Source organism: Mycteria americana, chromosome 2 (assembly GCF_035582795.1).
Source record: "Mycteria americana isolate JAX WOST 10 ecotype Jacksonville Zoo and Gardens chromosome 2, USCA_MyAme_1.0, whole genome shotgun sequence".
Classification (NCBI taxonomy): Eukaryota; Metazoa; Chordata; class Aves; order Ciconiiformes; family Ciconiidae; genus Mycteria; species Mycteria americana.
In genome coordinates this window covers 134,349,715-134,369,068 of record NC_134366.1, presented here as the reverse complement: position 1 = coordinate 134,369,068, position 19,354 = coordinate 134,349,715, and the positions used below count along the sequence as shown (strand labels likewise).

At 38.3% G+C, this 19,354-nt stretch overlaps 1 protein-coding gene across 1 annotated transcript in view; it reads left to right on the top strand.

The window, feature by feature from the left end:
• The window catches only part of CA8 (carbonic anhydrase 8), a 50,621-nt gene extending 31,811 nt beyond the window's left edge, over window positions 1–18,810 (top strand). Inside the window, exons 8-9 of the mRNA XM_075495719.1 lie at window positions 5,937–6,109; window positions 18,342–18,810. Coding sequence (XP_075351834.1) covers window positions 5,937–6,071 — 135 coding nt within the window. The 3' untranslated portion in view covers window positions 6,072–6,109; window positions 18,342–18,810. The remainder of the gene's footprint in view (window positions 1–5,936; window positions 6,110–18,341) is intronic.
• Window positions 18,811–19,354: the final 544 nt, after the last annotated feature.

Genomic DNA, 19,354 nt, shown 5'->3' with positions numbered 1-19,354 from the left:
AGAAAACATTTCAAATCTGTCTACAAATAATCCTGGTAAAAACAATGAAAACTCCTGATGAATATTCTCCCACACCCTGTGAATCCCAACTTGGAGGACTGTGAGTTTAATTTAAGTGAAACTATCTAGAATCCCTGAAGCTGAATGCATTCATTTTCATTGCCTGCTCTGAAGCACATGCAAACAGAAGAGAAAAAAGTATAAAAGGTGATAAACTCACATTTAAATTATTTCAGCTTTAATAAGCTAAAATTTTGCTAGGAATCCCAGCACAATATTTTAACAATTGTAACAATTTGAAATTGGCAGTGTTTCTTTTCATATGAAAGCTGAATTCTAGTTCTAATCATAGGATAAAAACAATAGCTCCCAATAAGTTTATTTGTATGGTAGCTGCAACTTAAATATATCCCATCATGAATATGGGGTATATGAATCTATTTGCTTATGAAAGGATAAATCTTATGGCTGCTTACTACTGAGCAAATGGAAACAGAACTCTGTTGGCATTATTAGATTCAGAATAACTTTTAAAGACAGAACGCATTTTGTAACTTGGCAGCTAATTGTCCAGATATGATATGGATAAAGAGGACTTAATCAGAAGTATAAAGACCATAACTATTACACTGAGACACTGTATAATATTTTATTTCATGCTGGTTGCAGATTTTGTAGTCTCTATTCCCTTTTAATCCAGTCAATGCACAGAGGAAGGCACAGTTCAAGCCATTCACATGTGGTGGGAGATGGTGAGGGGGTGAATGAAAGAGGAATTAAGCAGAGAAATGCAACTTTAGTTAATAGTATTATGTGTTCATTTACCACAAGAAAACAAGATGTTGGAACATGATGTGAAGGGGATAAGTTTCCAGAAGAGAATATTATGCTTGGGAAAAAGAGTGTCCCACAGTGCCTGGGTAAAAGAGCGTGATTCATAACCATAGCCTTCTTTAGGTGAGGGATACCTGGTTTGTGTTGTTGCATTACTTTGATCAGTATAAACCCAATCCAACAAGAACATTGCAGTGAAGGAGGGCGTACAAGTCACGGAGGGGCTTTTTGCCTGCCACTGACACAGTATGCAGGTGAGACATGGCACTGGAGCAGAGTGAGAGATTGGTCTGGACTGATGCCAAGATGATCCACAATACTTTGTACTTGTCGTAGATTAGCATCAATTAGAAAAAAAATCCTCACTGCTAGTTATGGATGCAGCAGCATTAAAGTAAAGGTTGTGCAGAAAAGACTTATTAAGAACATGAAGAACTTTTGCCAAGGTGGGATAAAAATTTAACTTGCATCAGATACTGCTTTCAGACGTCAATTGAAAATAAATATGGGGACAAATAAGTAAGAGAGTGATTCTGGGATTCTAAAGTCAAAAGGGACTGAGAGTTCTCCAGGATGCCCAAAATAAGATGTTGGGGGTGCCAGAATATTTTGCTATAACCTAGACATCCAAGATTTTAACTTGTAATCAGCATTTTGGCTGCAATTACGTATCTGGCCTCTTTTGTGCATGTGGGCATGAATGCCTATGAGAGATTCTGTTTAAGGAGAGATTAGAAAGGCAAGGGCTTTTGTCTGTGGAAAATAAGAGGATGTAGTATAGCATATACCATTCTGAATCATCCATGGAAGGCTGGTAAAAGCATTTAATTTTATTAAGCCTGCTTGTAGTATTAAAGCATAGATATCAGTGAAAATGCATTTCTAATGGATTTAAATACATTATTTTTACATGTGTCATTAACTTGTAGAACTTTCTTCTGTGGGATACTAATGAACACAGCTTATGAAACTTCAAGTGATTTATATAAATACTGGTAGCATCTGTGGTTATAGCCCATAAGAGACAAATTCAAGGCTTTCTATTGTCATTTTTCAGGCCATAAAATAATCAACTTCTGAGTGTCAATAACAAGTAACAATAAAGAACGACATAGTCTGATATGGAATAGGTTTTATTGCCTTCCTCTGATGAAGCTAGTTAATATATTGGAGACAAGATACCCATTCACATTCTCATTTTCTGTAATTAACATAGCAATATTGATTAGCTTAAACTGTGGGTCATAAGGGGAAAAATGAATAAAATTGCAATTGTAGTTCATGGTCACATCTATATATTTTCACATTTGCTTATTTTGAAACAATGGAGAAGTAACTATTTTGGCATAGGCATAATAGGCTGACCATTGCAAAGCAGAGAACCTTTTTCTGTTTCTCCTGAAGACATTTATAGATAGTAAAGTTCAACTGATGAGTTGATTTACTACTGATCTAAGTCAATGTTAAGTGAAAGGAGATTCGTCTCCATATGCACCTCACTTCCGCAGCTGGGATCTGAGTGTGTTGGTTATATGAATATCAAAAGAGCAGGCCAGGACTGCAGTGTCAGGATATGCTTTCCTGGAGTTCAGTGGTGTTTCCTCCCTGGATGTCATTTTCTTTGGCATGAGGCTTCACTTCAATCAGAGAGCCATTTCCTTCACAGGTGGTTCTGTGAGGTCTGGATAAAGTGTGCAGGTGACTCAATGATCTTAAAGGTCTTTTCCAACCTATACGATTCTGTGATTCTGTGATTCTATGACTCTTCTCCCCTCGAGAATAAGGGCTTTGCAAATCTGGTTCTTGGGAGTTTTATTACTGACCTCAGTGGAAAGGAGCTTGTCTGGAAAGCTGCACCCTGCAGTGCTCTTTTTGCATATTCCTGCCCTCATTTTGTGGTTTTTATCATCCTCCCTTGTCTTATGTTGAAATACACAGCCCAGAAAGAACTGTGTTGACTGCTTTTGTGAGACACCTCCCCCATGCATGTACACTGCTGAAATGCAATGGGAGAAAATAGAAAACTCCCTCCTATTAGGCCAGTAAAGAGCAGGAAATAATTGAAAAAGACTTGCTCGTGCTTCTGTCCACTGTATTTTTAAAAGATTGGACATTTGTGAATAACGTGCTTTGTGGTTCACTGAAGCCCAGAATAAGTACATTGTCTAAGCCACTCAGAGTACGGATTTTAAACAATGATGCAGCAAGGAGCTGTCGTTCTTCTGTACTCATTGTCAGATTTAACTGGTTTTGTATTGAATGGTGAGGTCTCTAGTCCTTTTGTCTACCTCATTCAAAATCAAGACCTCCTAAAGGACAGCAATAGTAAGGAGCATATGGACCTGAAGTGGGAATTGTGCAAAATTTATGTAGTTTGTGAACTAAAGCACTCTGAGAGGTTCACGGTATTCTGTTCACTGGGAAACAGGTCTGTGTTCTTGGAAGGTGTCATGGAGGCACGTGAATTTTTCAAACAGAAGGATAATGCTTCTATTCCTCATATAGAAGAAATGTTTGTAGAGAAAACATGCAAATTCTTTGTTTTGTGTGTTCTTCAGCAAATTTTTAAGTGAAACAGAATAAAGCAGTATTCAGGATCTGAATACAAGGAAGTGGTAAAAACATTCTTGCAAAATTCTACAAAATATAAACTAACTTTGGTTTTGCTCAGTAGAAATGCTAACATTGTGTATTTACCCTTTCACTGATTAGAACTGGATCCTGAATTCTGGTATGAACAGGCCTAGGTCATCCTTAGTGTCTTCTGGGCATGAGAAAAACTTTTATAAATGGATGTTCCTGTTGAAAGTGTGTGAATATCCAAGGGTGCTTAGCCATATGCCTCTAAAATATCCATTTCCTTGGCAGTCCTACAGGTTGTACTTCACAGCAATGACTTGTGAGGCTTTGGGAGGAGATAGTAAATGGTTCCGTATTAGAGGAAGCAGGATAAGTGGGGCACACATATTATTGCCTTATCATATAGAAATTTAATACGAAAAGTAACGTCAGCACAGCTAGTGTCCTTTTCTGACAACTACTTCTCAAGAGTGAGGCAGACCACTATGTATATAGGGGGTCTCTGTCACGGGGGTCTGAACCATCTGAAAAACTGAACAAGGAGGCTGGGGGGCTCAGAAGCAATTCCCCCTCAGTGTAGGGCAGCAATTCTTGACTTCCCTGAAGACTAATGAGCAGGCACAGGGATCAGGTCAGTCCTACTTTCCAGACTGAAGAAACTGGAAGCTGCTTTGTGAGGAGTACCTCCCGGAGAAAGATTTCACTGTGGGGACTGGGGCAGAGCATTTGTAGTTATTGTAGGAGACAGCTCACAAATGCCAGCTTTGCAGAGAGTCTGCTCTTCCCTCTCCTTCAGCTGTGTTTGTTTGAAGTCTCTCATCCTCAAAAGATCAAAGAAAAGCCACATTCTTGTAAAATGCTCCTTCCTAAACTACAATTATTTCAGACTTTCTGGAGTTGATTCAGATGGTGAAAGAGGGTACCTTTACAAAACCCATTCAGTGATTTACCAGCACTTGACTCCTGAAGACTTTTTCAGTTCCAAGCCTGTAGTGGGTTTGTTTTCAGTTTGCTTTAAACAAACAAACAAACAAACAAAATCTTCCAAAACCGAGTTCTGCCTCTAAAAGCACCTTCAACGAGCTTTACAGTTTGTTCTGCTTTTCATCTTTTCACTCTAAGCTGTGGCCTTATATCTCAGCTGCAAGAAGCTGAGTGTTGATTTCTGAGCACACTATTTTTTGAGGAAAATACAGCAGAGCAGAGCTAGCCTCTAAATCAAGTAAATAAGTCTGTATCAATTCTGCTGTAGAGTGGAAAACAACAATGAAGGCAGTTGTCTTCAAGGTTGCAGTAAGAAAGTATTCTCTGCAGGCAATATAAGAATAAAAATGCCATTACCTGCTGTTTAGTACCTCATTTCTTTTAATCACACTTGCATTCTCCCTGTAATCCCTCTTAGGGTGTTTTTCATGGAGAAATTCACTCTCTATAATTTCTTAGATGATAAAATGATTAAATACTTCAGGCTCCATTTTGCTTTCTGTGTAGCTTCAGTTTCAAGTTACAGCTGAGCTGGATAGTGAGGCATCACAGGGTCAGTACAAGTACAAAGGCTCAGGCTAGGGGAGTCAGCCTTCAAGTAGGTTTGCTGTATCCAGCTAAGATAGCTTGTCAATATGCCAAAGCAAAAACAAACACAATTTCTTTTAGTAGTTGTAACTACTTATTTAAAATACCAGACTCTTAAAAACAGCACTGTTGAACAATAAGGTATAATGTTGCTGAGCTATGCGTTGATTTTTTTTTTTAGTTTTTTATCAGACAAAGCTTGATGCTGATACCAGGGATGGAGATGGAAGCTGCTCACATTCTTCCCTACACCAGATTAGATTTAGAAAAATCTAAAAAGAGTCTATAAACCTTTGTTTTGGACCAATTGAAATGTTTTATATTGATTTTTGACTGTATTTGATTTTCTAAGTACACTTAGCACCTACATCTACAGAAATTTTGAAATGGTATTTTGTTTTGATGTGAAAAACCATATTTTTCTATATAAAATGTCAACAGACTTCCTCTAAAGCTGCGAGTCTGTTCAGAATTTTCCTGGTTTAGAAAATAATTTTTATTTAAATGAAGCAACAATTTCAGGCAATAAATAAATCACTGGAAAAAAATCAAAACAATTTATAGTCGACCAAGTTATTCCTGAAATGCATTTCTTTGAAGAAGACCAGAATGATTACTCTCATGTCACAGCCGTGAGATAGATTCACAGGATGTGATCTACAGTGGCTAAGAAGGTTATAGATCCCAAAAGAAGTTACGAAAAAGCAAAAGATAGGTTTGCCAAACCATGTGCATAAAAGTTCTTATTTTTCTCTAGATGTTAAATGTTTTGACAGTGCTGACAACTATTTTAAAATGTTATTAATCATGTATATTGACCTTAGTATATGGTACCCGAACACTACAAGTTTCAAAGCTGCAGAAGTGGCTGGGCAAGGCCGATTTTGATCGTTACTCCCACAGTGAAGAATGTATCTCAGCTTCTTCATGTCTGTTTTTCTGCCTTTCAGATAGAGGAATTTCGTAGACTGAGGACACATGTTAAAGGTGCAGAACTTTTAGAGGGCTGTGATGGAATCCTAGGAGATAACTTCAGACCAACTCAGCCACTTAGCGATAGAGTCATCAGGGCTGCATTTCAGTAGCAGAAGAGGAAGAACAACAAAAATAAATCTTTATTCAGGTAAGTGAAAGCTTAGCAGAAAAATCAAAACATTGGAATAATTTTCATAGGCGAGATTTAGTTAAAGGTGAAAACGCACTGAGTTCATTTCAGCTAATGTTATGATATATTGTTACAATTGTAAATTTTGACACTGTACTGTTTTATTTTATCCTTTGGTATAATAGTTTGGTTACTATTGGTTCTTTAGTGGCTGGAATAGTTTGGTTACTATTAGGTTCTTTAGTAGTTGGAATCTAATACATGATTTAGTGAATTGAAATATTTGTATTGACTTCAGTAGGCTGTGGATCACGCACAGTTAGATCACAGTTACTGTTTGTAGCTTTACATTTCTCCTACTGCAGTGAGTAACAGCACAGGATGCCTGGGTTATGTTGTAGATTTGCCCACTTACTGATGTTCACTGGTTGATTTCTTACTGTGTTTTTAGAAGACCAGTCATTGGTGAATCTTTCTAGTGTTACCTGTTAAATACCAGGGTAGTAGTTCTGGAAGGAGGCCTTTAATTCTAAAGGAGGCTTTTTTTTTTTTTTTTTTTTTGGATCCCTTCTCCCTGCTTTATAATGCTGTTCTTTCCCAAGAAGACTGAATCTTGGGCAAAACCAGTGCAGATACAAGAGGAAACTAATTAACTTCTGTCATGGCTAATTTTTCATATTTCATTCATCAAAGTAGTTGCTTCTTCTTGTCCTCAGTGATGTTTTCAGCCTTCATTGGCTCACAGAGCAAGAATTTAAGGGTGATGTTGGATTCAATGCATAAGAGCCAATACACATGTGAACCTGCATTATCCCCACTTCAATTGTTAAAACCTCCCATGTCATGTTCCCCTAGCCTCTATCATTTACAAGATAAATTCCCTCAATGCTCAACGGTTACTCCTAAACCTCATTATACTTAGTTAATCTATGTTTTACTATAATGAAAAACCTGGTAATGAGATTCTTAGAGAGTTAAAGAAAATTTGCTATCAAGACAACTAGTTACCTTGAAAGTAGTGAGTCAAGGCACCAACATTTATGGTTGATTTTGTAATGAAGTGGCCCTACCTTGATACAAATAGTAAGACAGCTAATCTGGGAAGTCTTCAAGAAAAGAATGAATCTGTTCACTTGCTTTCTTTAATAAGTGCTACTACTTTTCAACATAGTAAAATTTTTCATCTACTATCCTACAATAAACTTTATTTAAATAATAAAAACATTGGGTACTCCTCATTACCCTATTTTGCTGGTAGAAACCATTATATAAAAGCATCAGTTTTTTCTATCTGCACATTTCTTCAAAGCCATATGCTCGCAAGAGAACCAATTCATCCAGAGTTTCACCTGGAAGCATGCTGCTGAAAGGTTTTTGATACACACTTTTGGGTGAGGACATCTATTTGTACAGTAAATTCTTGCCCTATCTAGGTCAATGATAGAACTCCTTAGTTCACTTCAGGCTCTGTTGTGGAGTTAAGCTTCTTCAGAGCATGCTCTGGGTCCAGCCCCCAACTTCATATGAAGTTAACAAATGATCAGGCAGCAGATAACCCCTAAAAGAGATTAATAATTCAGTGCTTCCAAAAATGGATCCATTAAAACCGAGTGGGAAGATTATCTTTCCTCCTGCATGTGACAGAAATTATTAAATGCGCTGGGACAGTGTCCAACAAGTTCATGGTCTTTCTGTATAGCGTAAGCGTTCAATATAGTGCATGCATCTGAACATTTTTGAAGTAAGGGTTTATTTGTATTTTATAACCCTATTTAATATCCACATCCCAAAAGTTAAGCAAAGAAAGCAAAACATTGGTCCTTTTATTAATATTGTTTTCTCATTCCCATATTTAAATTTTGGCACATCCCTAAGCCCAATTCTCAATTACATGGTTCTCTGCAGTAACCAAATGTCATCACTTTAATCTTGAAATGGATGTTTCACATTCATCCTGGCTTCTGCATAAAAATTACTTGGGAAAATCACAGCAATATTAAAGTACAGTTTTTCTCAGAGAGTGAATAATGCCCTCAGGCCAGTGCAGGTAATTCAAGTCTGTAACAGTGAAATTATTTGACACGCTGAGTTTGAATTTTAAGCGTGAAAGAGTTTCCTTTACAATGCTGGAATTGAAATGTAAAAATTTCCCTTTTGCTTTCATGTTTGAAATTTTATTACATTTGTCTATACTTATAAAGATTTGTTTTAAATAATAAGATTTATCTTGGCCATGCTTCACAAAGTAATCTGCAATTTTAATTCCCAAATGATGGAATTTTTAATGTAAAATGATAGTCCTCACTGTAGGGCTATGCTAATTATGGACTTTCAAGCACTGAGAAAGAACTGTGACTCCTGGCATTGTGTAGCCTACAGAAGAAATGGCACTTGGCTTTCTTCACCTGATTGAATTATTGATCAGAAATTCATTTGTCCGGGTCTTCTTTTTAGTTTTGGATGCATCAGTCAAAATAGCACTGAAGCAATCAAAGGTTCACAATATATTCTTGCTATTGAGTTTGTCTCTGGGGAGCTGGAAACTAGATATATGAAGTGTAAAAAGAAATCATGTGGCTTTGATCACCTTTCTTCTATGCAAAGAGGGAGAAAGGGAAGAAAACAATCCTGCCTACTTGGTAGTGATTTCCGCACACAGTTCCCTCCAGGAGGAAGGTGTTGAGGAACAGTAGCTCCTCACACAGACCTCAGACATCCTCAGAAAAGACACCTTCCCTCATTCATAGGCATGGGTAATGGTCCTTAAGCTGGGACTGCTGACATCGGCTGAATATTGCTATGAAGATTCAGTAGTAGATGGGGAAGTAATAGTTTTCAGGGTGGCATCTACATAGTGATCCAAGAGGGAGCATTTCTTCCTTTCAGAGGGGAGATTACCTCTTATTTTAAAGCTCTGGGATGTCTTGAATGTTACAATTACAAACACACTGGTGGACTCTTCTGACACAATGTCCCTCTGTCAAGGCTGCTGGAACTCCTGTCAGTGGAGTTTTCAATATTTTCTTTTATTCCAAGCCAGTGTGGTGCAGCCGCTTGAAGAACCTTGAGGAACATTAGTTTTCCATGACCTCATCACTTTGTCAGGGAAAGAAGGAGATACATGTTTCCATAAGTTTCGTATACAGAGGAGTAGAAAGAGGATGCTTGAAGGGTCTAATTAGTTTTGACTGAATCAGAATGCAGGCTCTACATATGCCATGCTCACAAATCTTCAGGATGTCTGCTCTCCAGCCTTGACTGAACCCTTGACAGAACTGAACCCTTTGTGGCTTATGATCAAATGGCATATGTTGATCTTTGATGCAGTTTGTGGTAGTTTGTTGAATTGAAGGCAGAGATGACACAAACATGATATATCACGGTGTGTAATCTCAGGTAAAGAACTGATTTTTTTTTCTTATGTTCCTCTAACAAGGTAAAGCCCAGATCTCAAAATACGCCCCTCCAGTTCTAGAACAAAGTTTGGCTAGGCTCTGAAGGGAGCCTTCAGGAGGACAAAACAGGTAGAACTTTGTAGCTTCACAGCTTTCTTTAACCCATTGGGCTTTAGAATATGTTTGTTGCTATCTAGTTGGCCTCTTTTGACTCTGCTTTTCTGCTAAAAATGCATCTCTTTCCTGTAGCCTGGGGTTAATGAGTCTTTGGACTCTTATGTGGGTGTTTTTTAAATACATCCCTTAGAGAACAGCCTTTACATCCTTTCTCTCCTGCAGTTGCCAAAGTTTTCACATACATTTCCTTCGAAAAAGCCATTTTTTTTCTTATTTGTGACCTTTTAAAGTCATATTCAGTAGTGATAGAACTGGTCAGGTGTTAAGGAATTTGGAGGGAAAGCTCAGTACAGATTTGCTTTCAGACATGGAAGGTGAAAAAATTGAGTTCAGTTTTAGACAGTGAAGAACAATAGAATCACAGAATAGTTGCGGTTGGAAGGTGCCTCTGGAGATCTACTAGTCCAATCCTCTGCTCGAAGAAGCGTTAACTACAGAGGGTTGCTCAGGGCCATGTCCAGCTGGGTTTTGAATATCCTAAGGATGAAGACTCCACAACCTCTCTGAACAACCTGTACCTGTGTTTGACCACCCTTGCAGGGAAAAAGTTTTTTCTTAATTGTAAATGAAATTTCCTGTATTTCAATTTGTACCCATTGCCTCTTCTCCTTTCACTGGATACCACTGAAGAGTCTGGTGCCATCTTCTGTACTTCTTCTCACAAAGTATTTATACACGTTGATAAGATTCCTTTTGAAACCTCTCTTCTTGAGGCTAAACAGTCTCAGCTCCCTCAGCCTATCCTTCTATGACAGGTGCTCCAATGCCTTAATTATCTTTGTGGCCTGTTGCTGGACTTACTCCAGTATATCCATGTTTCTTTTGAATTGGAGAGCCCAGAACTGGACTCAGTACTCCAGATGTTTCATCAGTGCTGAGTAGAAGTGAAGGATCATCTCCCTCCACCTGCTGGCAATGCTCTTCCTAGTGCTCCTTCCCAGGAGGCTGTTGGCCGCCTTTGTTGCATAGGTGCATTACTGGCTCATGTTCAACTTGTTGTTTACCAGGATGTCCAGATCCTTTTCTGAAAGAAAAGAGAGAAAGGGTAACATTGTGACTTCCTCAGTGTTACCACTAGTTTTTTTGATACTTCGTACTCGACTCAGAGCCCTTGCTATGGCAGCAGGGTATTTCTTGATAATCTCAGTGATCTTGGAAAAAGATTTGTAATTCTTATTGTTATACAGCGAAGCTTAACAATGGGGACATCAAATGTTACCACTCCTAGAAATCAAATAAGAAAAACCTTAAATCTTCCATTTTATTAAAAACTAGTTTTTTGGCAATTTGAGTCCTGACTTGCTATTTTTAAACATGTGAATTGTGAGTATACCAGCAGGCTATTTTATTTTGGGGCTTGCCACCTTGCTTAATGCATAAGTACTTTTTCAGTAGTGTATTCTTCACTGAAGACAGGATCATTTGTGGTTTCCAGTGGATTTATTACCCTCTCTTTAATCCTTGTTGCTTTACATGTAACTGATTTGATAGACATGTGTCGTGGTTTAGCCCTAGTTGGCAACCAAGCACCACACAGCTGCTCGCTCAACCTCCCCCTGATGGGATGGGGGAGAGAATCTGAAGAGCAAAATTAAGAAAACTCATGGGTTGGGATAACAGTTTAGTAATTGAAATAAAATAAAATAAAAAATAATAAATTGTATTAGGAAATTGAAAGGAAAACAGGGGAGGGGGGGAAACAAAACCCAAGAAAATAACAAGTGGTTCAGCCGCTCACCACCTGCCGACCAACACCCAGCCAGTCCCCGAGCAGCAATCGCTGCCCCCTGGCCAACTCCCCCCAGCTTTATATACTGAGCATGACGCCATATGGTATGGAATAGCCCTTTGGCCAGTTGGGGTCAGCTGTCCTGGCTGTGCCCCCTCCCAGCTTCTTGTGCACCTGGCAGAGCATGGGAAGCTGAAAAGCCCTTGATTAGTGTAAGCATTACTTAACACACTGATGTTTTAGTTGTTGCTATCAACATTATTCTCATACTAAATCCAAAACACAGCACTATACCAGCTACTAGAAAGAAAATTAACTCTATCCCAGCTGAAACTAGGACAACATGCCTTTCTCCTCTATTACGTCAGTGGAACAACTTTATCTGTGAATGAACAAGATGTCTGATTTCAAACACTTGAATATGAACTTGAATTGATAATAATACTGAATTCAGTATGGCATACCTACGTGTCTTCATCCCTTTATAAATCAGGGTGTATAAGCATGATTCCATGCATAGGACAGTTAAATGGCATTGCTGCCATTTACTAAGAGGAAGTCAAGTAAGTGCCTGGTACAGAAGTCATTGAAATCAGTGAGATTCTTTTAATAGAAGACAGTAAGACCTTGTTCTAAAAAATAACTTGCTAAAATTATATTGAAAGAATATTTTCTTTTGAAAGTGATAAGCATTAATTTACTTTCCACTGAGCATAACCAATAAACTAAAGAATTTTGTCTTCAATGTATTGTCTCAAAAGTGCACATCCAAGACACAAATTAATTTATTTTGTATCCGTAAATGAAGAATTGTCCTCCAAGTATGATGATGGTTTATACCTATGCCATCTACCTGTCTACATTACTCCAGTTCTCCTGAACGTTTTTTTTGTGACTGATTCAGAAACTCCTGAAAAAGCATCAATTTTTATATACACAAATGCATGTACACATTCATACATACACTTACATCTTTGGTAGGCCTCAGATGGTCAGTAGCTGCAAGTTTATCCAATGTCCTGTAAATTATGATAGCAGAAATTAAGTGGATTAAAAACCATTCTTAATATAATTACCATTTTCCTAGTTGTACATTCAAGATTAGAGGAAAAAAAATAAATGACATCATTAAAATATCAAGATTGTGCTAGGCCTGAGGAACAGGAAGGAGTAATTTCGGGTGGGAGGAACAGAGACTGCATGCCTGTTACTGCAGAGACTGTCTGCATGGTGTTGAGAACTCTGAGCAGACAAGCAGAAAGTGGCACAGCATTAGTTTCACAGTAAGGAGAGAGGGCAATGTGGTGACTGTATCTGGTGCGTTCAGTGAGTGGATAGTGCAAATTACTTGCTTTTGAAGCTGCTGAGCTGCTCTTGTGGCAGCAAAGCTGTACTGCCCTTTCCATAGGACATAGATCAGTGTTGCCGGTGCAAATGAGCTAGTACTTAACAGGTAGTGGTGCACTTCCCTCTTTGTGGCATTGCACATTGTATGGTAACAGTAGATTAAGAGAATATGAAGGGACATTGAAATCCAGAGTGAGCTGTGGAGCTGTGCCTTGCCTTTGAGAAATGGAGGTAAGAGTGGCATGATGCTATGGTCTGTATTTCTTTGCCTAAGCAGATCTCAGTGAACTTTGCATTTGAATGGAGGTTTACATTAGCAATTAATATGTGTCTTTGCTCTCAGTTTACTAGTAGCCTTTGTAGTTCCTGAAGTTCAGAAATAAGTTGCTCTGCAGAAGTTCCAACACTTGAGGATTTTATGCTTTCCTGTTGTGTAGATCCAGAGCTGGAGTGAGCTTTCAGCACCATGCATCATTAGGCTACTATGACCATTCTTCTCTTTTTCCTGGTTTAAAAAAAAACAACACAAAGATTACAAACACTAGTTCTTTAGAAACACAAACACCAATTTCCTAGATTTGATGAAATACGAGTATTTATGGTCCTTCTCAGCAAGTGATTTTTCATCGGTCATTGTTTGTCTCCATGACTTTGGGTTTTGTGCTTGAAAGGTGGTTGGTTTAATTGTTAAGTTTCAGACTTTGAAAGAAACTCAACTTCATGTTATCAACAAAACTGACTATTGTTCTCCTGTTTTTAAGAGCTTATGTATAGTGCCCAACACTCTGCTGCCACTTCAGAGTACTTGAGAATGTGCTTACATTTGAGTGTGTGACTATAGGACAGAGGGCCAAACACCTTTGGCTTGTGAGCCACACACCATAATCGGAGACCTACTGGAAACATACCAAAACTTTTGGAGCATTCAGGGGACCAAGAGCTTCAGGAATGGCTGAAAGATGGTGCCTTTTCAGGTTGCTTCCCACTACTCTGTTGTGATGGCAGGGAATGAGGTATGCACTGAGATTGTAAGCGAACCCTGTAATGCCAGCCTAACTTGTTTTCCCACTGCTGAGGATTCAAATTAGTGAGTAGCAAAACACTTTTGTTGCTTGTGTGACATACCTCTGACACAGGAGCCACAACGTAGGGATTTGGTAGCCACAGGCAGCCCAAGAGTCATAGACTGGTCACTGCTGTAGTAGCAATTTATGCTGTGTCCAGGCCAAAGCATCAGTATAGGAAGTGATCAAGCCCTAAAAGAGGAAGAAAACCATTTTGAGTTGTAGCTGTTTCCAGAATGAGTACCATATTGTAATTGTCCTTGTTCAATCCTTTACTGAGCTCTTCTTAGAAATACACAAATACTGGTGGAGGAATGGAAAACAGTTGAAATCCCTTAGCACATAAAGAAGCAAAGAAGAAACAACACACTGTGCTTCCTTTTCGAAGCTAAAAAAATCATAAAGTAGCCTAGGAATCAGCCCCCTGCTTATGCTTCAAATAAGATACTTCATGCTGACAAGGGCTCCCAAATTTCTTAACCTGTGACTCTATCAGCATCACGCATTCTTTGCTATCCGCAATGCACTGCTATCATCAGCTTTTTTATGAGAAGCATTTTGAGAGTATAATTTCCAGCTGCTTACCATAAACCATGTATGGTTTGTACACTGCTACTTGGGAAGTGATAATGTAGCTGGGAGTGCCTGTCATAAAAAAAACACCCTCACAGCATGTTTATTGGCAATTTCAACACAAAAGCTAGAGTCTGAACGCACACTGAAACTGTGCCATGTTATTTTCACTTATGGGGAAAATGCTGTAAATTAGTAGTGAGGCAAAATGGTAGGAAGCTTAAATCATCTTTGATAAAACTATACCTCTTTTTTTAAATATAGAGACTGCAGATTAGTACGTGTGAAATAAGTAATGTAACAGCTCACAAATGTCAAGGATATGAGAAGGACATACAGGTACATGTGTCTGACCACAGACAGAGAATAAAGCCTACAATATGCATTCCTCCTTCAGCGATGTTACACATGTTAAGCAGTGGGAGTGCACTCTGTTTTACCTAGATGAAATCACACAGGGAGTTTTAAGCAGAATATTATTACTCCATTGAAACTGAAGATCCAGGTAGTCACAGGTCCTTACTCTTATTGGAATTTGTAATTCTAATTATTTCATATGGATGAAAACAATGCAGTGAAAGTATGCAAGCAAACTCTTGCTAAGCAGACAGCAATGTTTTGAAAATAAATAGCAAACAAAACCCACCAAGTTATCTGGGTTACTGAAAATGTTTTTGCAACTGATAATTGTCACTCAAAGAAGAGAATACCAGCAGTGACTGTTGTTAGCAACGTTTTATGATTAACACTACATTTTATGACAGAGCAGTGCTACAGAGCAAAACTTACTGTAACTTTTAAAATATTTTTATGCATCCCCTGAGCTCAAGAGAAACAAAGGTACACTTTAGTTAGCTAGATGTTGTTAAATGCCCACAGAACTAGATGAAGACTCAAGAAATTGTGACCTTTTCATGGAAGGAATGTTTCAGGAAATATAAGGACTCATAAGGTAGTCAGTTCTCTTCTCTGAGACATTCTGAATCCATGCCTGACCATACTTTCAGGTGCTGTTTTTAGGAAGGTATAGGATAATGGTAATGTGTAGTCAGTGTTAAAGTGGTTTTGCCTTTGATTTTTTTTAAAGTCTTAAACTTCTTGGTTTAACCTAGTGTTAAGGAGGAGAAGGCAAGATGCTTCTGTAAGGAAAAAAGAGACATTGTGTGAGACAATAATGGTAAGGAATATGGTAAGACAAAAGAGGTGGAAAAGCTCTCCAGAAAGCAGATTGACTACTTTTAAGTAGCAGAAGAAAGTTTTTGATCTTGTGTAGTGATCTTGACCTAAGGTTGCTACAGTGGGGTATCTTATTTCCTCCCTATCAGATGGAAAGGCATGTTATCATGGCCATCCTATTTCATTTCTCCATAGTCCGTTTATTTGCACTTTCTCAACAGTTTTGGAAGACTTTGAAAAATAATCCTTTTCACTGAAGTTTTCTTACATCTTCTCTTTTAAATGTGTTCTGTCTATTACTGTGGGAACATTGGGACCTTTGGTTCTTAAAAATATACCAGCTTGGCCCTATCTTTGCTCCTGCCGCTGCTCCTTGTTTCTGAGCTAAAGTTACAGTCTTGCATTTTGCAGTTTTGTACAAGAAAATTTATTCTTTGTGAGGAATCTAAGTATATAAAATTGTCATAAGAAAGAATTAGAAATAAATATTGTTGGAAACATAATGATTTTTTTACATTATGTGGATGATTTCCGAACTTTGATTGACCTTGTTAATATTTCTTTTTTTTAAAACATGGGTATTGTGATAATAGCTCTCAGATTTGCCAGGTATTTACACTTTATGGCACTGATCCTGAAAGCTTTTCTTTGAGAATGATTGCCTGATCTGTAGAGGACTCCACCAGAAGCAGTTGGACTCTCTCTCTATATAGGACTTAACCCAAGCAAAGGAAATTTCAGAGGCAGAAATATAATCTGTAAACAAGCAAGGCATCTAGGCAATTTTATGATTGTAATACACATGCCCATTTGTACTATTTTAGCTCAAATATTACATTTCCAAAAACTTTTCAGAAGAGTAAGAGAAGCAGGTATCTTCATATCTACATAAACCTTTAGCCTGAATAGTGTGTTACTTGACCATGGAACAGTTTTATATTATGGAACAGTGCTATTAATTTAGCATGGTAGAAAAATTGCTCTTAAACAAGAACATGAATAGCAACACTACCAATATATACAATCAGTCTTAACACTACCAATATATACAATCAGTCTTAACACTACCAATATATACAATCAGTCTTAACAATACGTTAAGTATTTCTAAAACAAACACAACTGAAATCTTCAGACTGGCTCATAATTAGGCTCCTTTCCAAAAGTAATCCATTAATACAATAGCTGCCAAATCCCAGTTCAACTTAATTTCACTGACTTTGATTTTTGGACCAAAAGCATTAAGCTTGAACTAGTGAAAAATGTACAAAATGTGCATTCGATTAAGGAGTAATTAGATACTCAATCACCCTTACATCACACTAGGGATTATCCAAGAAAGAAGAGAGATACTACTCACTGCAGTGTATAAAACAGTTTTGTTAATTAGTTTAGCACTAATTGAGATTGAGAAAATGTCACTGTGTCACAGCGTTAGTTTGCCTACACGGAACCTTAAGAACACAAAGTTTTGGGTTTCTTTTGAGCTTACTCAGATTTTTCAGTCTAATTCCCTGATCAATTATCTTCTGTCCACACAAGAGGAACCTTTCTGTTCACTTCAGGGAGCGGGTTGGTCCCTGCATTCTCATATCCATAGCCCACTGAAAAACATGCCAAGAGTTTTTCCAGAGATGGAGAATAACTCGTTATTATTACATGTTTCTTTATGTTACACCTTTATACCAAACCCTAGGAAGAACTGGGAGTCCTCTGTGCTATTACATAAAGTGTGACTGGCTAAAACCAGCTGCTCTGTGACGGACTTACAGCCTCCATTAGAAGGCAGCTGGTAGAAAGTTCTTCAAGTTGACCATCAAATGGTCCTGCTACCAGACACCATGACTTTTGGGGTATTGGATGATAACCAGGGAGCACATGGAAATCATGGCACAGATTGTCTCGTGGGTAGACACTGACTTCTTAACAGCACTGCTGGTGACCGACAGCCTCTACACTCCCTTCCTGTTTAAGAAAAAGAGTGAGAACTCTCTAGAGATGTGTTGACCCTGCAAGCAATTGTAGCCCCAGGTGACCATTTGCGCCCAAGCACTTATGGATTTTTTGTGTGTATGTACTGAGCTATAGGTGGCACTAAAATAACCTCAGGAAAAAATGAGATTATTAGTACAACAGAATGAAATGACTCAGCACTCTCATATGTACCGCTTCTGAACTGAGAGCACTGGGGCAACCAGAGCAGCTGATTTCCTAAGGTTATGCTGAAGCACATGAACATGTGTTTGCATGAAACCAAGTATTGATTTATCTCTGCTTCTAATGAATAAGAATATTACTGCTATTAGGAGGGACAAATTGGGTGGTTGCTTTCTATCTCCTGAGCCCACCTGACTCCCATAACAGCTGGGTACTCAGCACTTCACTTGGTAGGGCCCCTAAAATGGTAAACAGTAAACAATTCTCTGTGACTAGTCTATTTTCCGTTCTAGTTTACCGCCATGCTCTCCACATTAGAATCAATTACCTGATTGATTCAGAAAGCCAATTGTAAAGCTTTGTTTCAAGTTAATAATTTTACCACTGCATTTAACTTTGCGTTTTTATTGCCATTTCCTCCAGTGCTAGTAAATCTTCCAGCACTGGCTTTACCCTAAAAGAGAAGAATCAGGACCATTATATCACTGAATTATATACCCTGAAACTGCCCCCACCTGCTGTCATGAAATCCCTGCTTTTAGTTTTCCCTGTCTCCCTGGCTGGACATAAACAGTCTTTCAGACCCACTACGGAGGAATTTCAGTAACATAATTGTTCCATTCTCTTTTCAGAGAGGGGGAAGACAATGCTCCCACAGTGCCCTTGGATGAGAAATGGAAACTTTTGAAGCTGCTGCTTCAGTTGAACCACAAAGCCTGTATTGTTTGTCTTCATCTAATTCAGCCTTGACAGACAGCTTTGACAGTTGGTCTGTCCGCATGGTCCAGTGAAATTCTGGGAATGGGGCTGTACATTAAAAGAAGAAAACACATTAAATCTTCCAATTCACACTGTTAACTATTTTTAAATGGTAATTACCATTGCTTAGATAATTTCTTTGCCATAGCATTCAATAGTGGTCTGTGATCCAAACAGTACTAATTTTAAGCTTGATATGAATGTTAATATGTAGAAATACTCATTATTGTTTTCAATGTTAGATTTAAATTTATTCTGTATCATCTCTTGTGCTGTCAGTAACCATCTTTTCTGTAGAGGGGAGGTGCATTCTGTAAAGCTAATAAAAACATTGTTTTTCACAGAGACTATTCTACAGATTCAGAATTAATTTTGGGGCAGAAAGGAACGCTTCTCTGCTAAACCTATGTACTTACCATGGTTAATCTGAATAAAGCTGAATAACTTTTGCATTACTAGGAACCTTACTGAAATAAAGGACAATTTTGAAATAAGGAAAATTAACCAATATAACAATAAACAGAATCATCTGGATTATTTTCTACTTGGTCAGTCATGGAACTTTGCAAAGAAATGTTCAATTCAGGCAGAAAATGATTGGCCTTTGTTCTCCTGTGAATTATGACAGTTCCGTTTGTTTCTGTACATTGCTGAGGATGGTGGTCTGGGGACCTGCTCTGCATGTCCTGAGCTCACTGCACAGCATGGGGATTGCCACGCTGGGCCACACATGACACACCTGACAGAACAGATAAGGGATCGGTAGTCTAAGCCGGTTAGTCATAGCTTCTGATTCCTGCAAAACACCAAGATCTGAAGGACAGAGTCAATAATGTGGTGGGCAGTAGCTTTGATCACCATAGCTATCAGTGAGGTCCACTTTACT